We start from the raw sequence: 4,745 nt of genomic DNA on the forward strand, positions 1-4,745 counted from the left end.
TAGAATAGAGGCAGCTGATGAATAATTCCAAGTGGCTTTCTGTTTTCCTATGTGTTCGTTCCGTTGTCTGTAGTTCATTGTTCTAACGTCCTGTACCCTGATATGCATCTATATACACATGTAGATGTAAGTATATACATATATGTGTGTATACATGCATATATATTCTTTGTATTATTATATATATATATAAGGAATTGAGAAATATCATTACAGATCAAAATATAACTCTCAGTAAGAGACAACCTAAAAACTTGAAAAAACTATTAACAAAGGCAAGGTTTGACCTCAGCAACAAAAATCAAACATTCACTGTATCCAAATGCAATGATAGCCGATGCGGCACATGCCGATCAATCCATACCGGCCCATATATGGCTGTGCTACTTTTGATAAGTGCCAATGCACAAAAAATTTTGATTCCTCAGTCACTTTGCTGATTATTAATAAAAAGCATAAGTAATAGCATGTAAATAGTCGATTAAAAACACCCTTTCTAGATAGAAAAAGTTAAAGGTTATCCATGGGAATCAAACCCCTATCTTCTGTAAACATGACAGGCATTTGGCCATCAGATACAGAATGTCAAAGAATTGTTTTGATCCAAATGCATTCATCATCATCATCATCATTAGATGGTTTGACAAGCCAGAGAGATGTACCAGACTGAATTGTCTGATTTGACAAGGTTTCTATGGCTGGATGACCTTCCAAATGCTAACCACTTTACAGAGTGTACTGGGTCCTTTTTACTTGGTACCAGCATAGATGCTTTTTACATGGTATTAGCATTGGTACTTTTTACATGGCACCAGCACAGGTGTTTTTTATGTGGCACCAATACCAGTGGAGTTGCCAAGTAACTTGCAAGAAAAAGACCTCTCAGCTGAGAGAGGGAGCCGAACTGAGAAAAGTGACTGTGTGCCAGGCCCCTTGGTACTAACGCCACATTCCTAGTGCCCACAAACATAGACCATTTTCTGTGGCAAATTTGAAACAATAGTATTTCACAAATAAAGCTTAACCTAATTAACCATTTATTTATTTATTTTTTTACATCTATTACCCTGTTTTGGTCACCCCATTATCACCCCATTTTTCTTCGACCCCCCCCCTGTGGATCTTTCAACCATCTCTCTCTTGGGGGTTGGGGACCGCCCACTTTGGGAACCACTGGTTTAGAGTATGATAGAGGAACAGAGATGGCTGTCTTACTATAGAGGAGATAATTGACTACCCCTGTAGGACAAGGGAGAAGGAAGGTGGGAGAGAGTGAGACAGACAGTCAAAATGAGAGAGAGAGAGCCTACAGTTGATAGTGACAGGTGTCTTGCTGTAAGGAAAATATATGGCTACACTGTATCTGTGAGTAACTGGAAAGAGAGATAAAGATGGTGGTGACAAGATCTAATTTTGAATATACTGAAAAATGTGTGTTTAATTTTTTGTAGGAACTTATGAATAAATTGGTTCGAAATGCGCCTGAAAATCCTATTATTTATCTCATCAAACAATTGTATAAAAAAGCAGGACTTGATATTCCACTCGTAAGTAAAAAATGAAGATTTGGTATTTCATTTCATGGTGATATAAAACATGGAGTTGACTGTGTTGATAATCTGTGTAGTTGTTATGCGTTTTTGTTTTTGTATCTGGGCTTGGATTAAATTATCTGTTTTGTTGAAAAACACTCCTTTGTTTCAATTAATTTTGAAAAATAATGAAGCATCTATAAAAATAACTATGCTACATGGTAGTGAAACATGGGCTGTGACTGCAAAGGACACACAAAGGCTTGAAAGAAATGAAACGAGTATGCTCTGCTGAATGTTCAATGTCAGTGTGCATTTATGACAAAGTGTGTTTTGACAGAAAAATTGGGTATAAGAGACATCAAATGTAGTGTGGAAGAGAGAAGACTGCACTCGTATTGTCATATGATGTGTATGGATGAAGACAGCTGCATGAAGAAGTGCCAATCTCTAAATGTGGAGGGAACCTGTGGAAGAAGAGAATGGAGATGATAAAAACTGAGATAATCAGCAATTGCTGTGTCTGGGAAGATCCTTCCAGCTCTTAGGGTGAGAAAGGTGTGTCCTTTATTTTCATGCCCCTGCACACAATCTGTCCCTGACAAACCTCACCCCCATATCCCATCTTTGCAATGCCTCCCCCTCCCTTCTAACTCCCACTGTACCTTGAAAACCTACGTACATCCAGCATGTCCCTCAACTCTCCTCCACACAACATATCTTTCTAACATCCCCTTCCTCTACCTGTGCCCACTCACCGTATTCCACTCCCCTCTATCTCCCACACTCCTTTTGCAATCTCATGATTCACCCATCTGCTCACCCTATCCAATCCCTAGTCAACCTCACTATATACACCACCCTGTAACTTGAGTGTAAGCCCCATCACATCTTTACTGTCTTATCTCCCTCTCTCCTCTCTTTCTTTGTCTGTTTGTCTCTCTCTGTCCTCTCCTTTGTCTCTCTTCAACTGAGGTAGTCTCCCACTGCAACACACCTATTTCTTTCCCTCTATTCATACTCTAACTTCTCATCACCTGAGCCACCTCCCTCAATATTTCCTTCTTTCTCTGTTGAAGGGGTCTTGTCTAACAAGTTACTGGATGACCATACTGCTGCTGGTATTACATAAAATGCACCCAATATACTTTGTAAAGTGGTTGGCTTTAGAAAGGACATTCAGCTGTAGAAAATCATGCCAAGGCAGACAGAGCTTGGTGCAGTCTTCTGTCAAACCATCCAACCCATACCAGCAGGAAAACAGGACGTTAAATGAAGATGATTTACATGCACCCCCCCCCCCCCCACACACACACACAATACATACACATATGTATATTTTACTTTTCTAAGTTTAAAATCTTTCTAGAAGGGGCTGGTGGGTCAATTTTCACATTTCATTTCTTGTGACTAATAAACCAAGAACCTGTAACTTACTAGTTTTGCAACCGAATATAACTTAGAAAAGCATAACTGCTGTACTTTCCCATCTCATCTCTCTGTCACACTTCTAAGGCAGTGTATGTGTCTAATTAAGAAACTGTTCTCTTACAGGAACTAAAATCAGTGACTGAACCCAGGAGAAATTCTTTAAATCTAAGTAAGTGTTCATTTTTCTTTAATTTCATTTTTCTCCTGAAATGCATTGCTATTTTCCAATTTATTTTGAAAATGATTTCACATTAATTTATGTCCCAGCTTAATAATGACAAAGTTACTTTACCAAATTAATTAATTGAAAGAAAAGCAGTGTGCTTTAATAGAAATATGGTAAAAAAGGGATTAAAGTGATTTAAATTAAAAATCTCACGTTAATTTATTTTCTAAACACCAGATTAATAATGACAGAGTTATGTATAATGAATAGCTTCCAAATTTCTAAGCCAGGATTCAAAACCAAATCTACATTTTTCTCCAAGTTCTTCCTTTTTGGTTGCTCAGTCACTAAAGAGCATCTCTGTTTCTCACTTGAAGTATGCCTTGTCATTGTGTGACATCATAACTCTTAGTCTTTCTCTCTTTTTCTTTCTCTCTCTTAGTCTTTCTCATCTCTAGAGATGAGGCTAACCACATGCAGAATGGCCTATAGAACTAAAAATAATTTGTGTACCACAACGATTCGAACAACTCAAAGTAGTTGTAAGTTATATTATAACGATGACAATAAAGAGCCATTTCAATTAACTATTGATATTTCTCTTCTCTCATTTATTTGCAACATATTTCCATTACACTCATGCACGCACACATGCACACACACTCAGGCACATGTGTACACACACAAACACACACATACACACACACACACACACACACACACATACTTGCTGTTGTTGTGTGGTATGTATTGAAATTAAATTTAAGATCTTTAATTTTTGTTGTCTCATTTTTTTTTCCAGCTGTATTTGGTCACAGTTCTGAGATCGTTAGCAAATCCGTTGCCTTAGCCTCTTGGTCAGCAAAGCCAGGTAAAAGGATTTACTTATGTTACATTAACTCTTTTGACATGTTATCTTACTATTAAGTTAATAAATCATATTACTATTTAGATATATTATAATTACTATTTAGGTATATTATATTGCTATTATATTAAATTATATCATATTATATTATGTAACTAGATGCAGGAATGGCTGTGTGGTAAGAAGCTTGCTTCCCAACTACATGGTTCTGGGTTCAGTCCCACTGTGTGGCACCTTGGGTAAGTGTCTTCTACTATAGCCTCAGGCAGACCAAAACCTTGTGAGTGGATTTAGTAGATGGAAACTGAAAGCCCATTGTGTATATATATATTATATGTATGTATATATTTGTGTGTGTGTGTCTGTGTTTATCCCCCCACCATTGGTTGACAACTGATGTTGGTGTGTTTACATCCCCGTAACTTAGTGACTAGCTCAAAGAGACCGATAGAATAAGTACTAGGCTTACAAAGAATAAGTCCTGGGGTTGATTTGTTCGACTAAAGGTGGTGCTCCAGCATGACCGCAGTCAAATGACTGAAACAAGTAAAAGAGTAAAAGAGAGCTATTTAGATCAGTTATTTCATGGTGTGTATGTGTGTGTGTGTGTGTATATATATATATATATATATATATATGCTGGTGACACATGAAATTTCTTCGAACGAGATCGTTGCCGGTGCCGCTGAACTGGCTCTTGTGTGGGGTTCTGGGATTTTTCGAGCGGGATCGTTGCTGGTGCCCCTGG

At 37.7% G+C, this 4,745-nt stretch overlaps 1 protein-coding gene across 1 annotated transcript in view; it reads left to right on the forward strand.

Moving 5' to 3' along the window:
• LOC106883752 (uncharacterized protein C8orf34 homolog) overlaps nucleotides 1-4,745 on the forward strand; it is a 28,207-nt gene that overhangs the window by 2,860 nt on the left and 20,602 nt on the right. The window contains exons 2-4 of the mRNA XM_014934870.2: nucleotides 1,452-1,547; nucleotides 3,087-3,132; nucleotides 3,932-4,000. Coding sequence (XP_014790356.1) covers nucleotides 1,452-1,547; nucleotides 3,087-3,132; nucleotides 3,932-4,000 — 211 coding nt within the window. The remainder of the gene's footprint in view (nucleotides 1-1,451; nucleotides 1,548-3,086; nucleotides 3,133-3,931; nucleotides 4,001-4,745) is intronic.

Source organism: Octopus bimaculoides, chromosome 10, assembly GCF_001194135.2.
Source record: "Octopus bimaculoides isolate UCB-OBI-ISO-001 chromosome 10, ASM119413v2, whole genome shotgun sequence".
Classification (NCBI taxonomy): domain Eukaryota; kingdom Metazoa; phylum Mollusca; class Cephalopoda; order Octopoda; family Octopodidae; genus Octopus; species Octopus bimaculoides.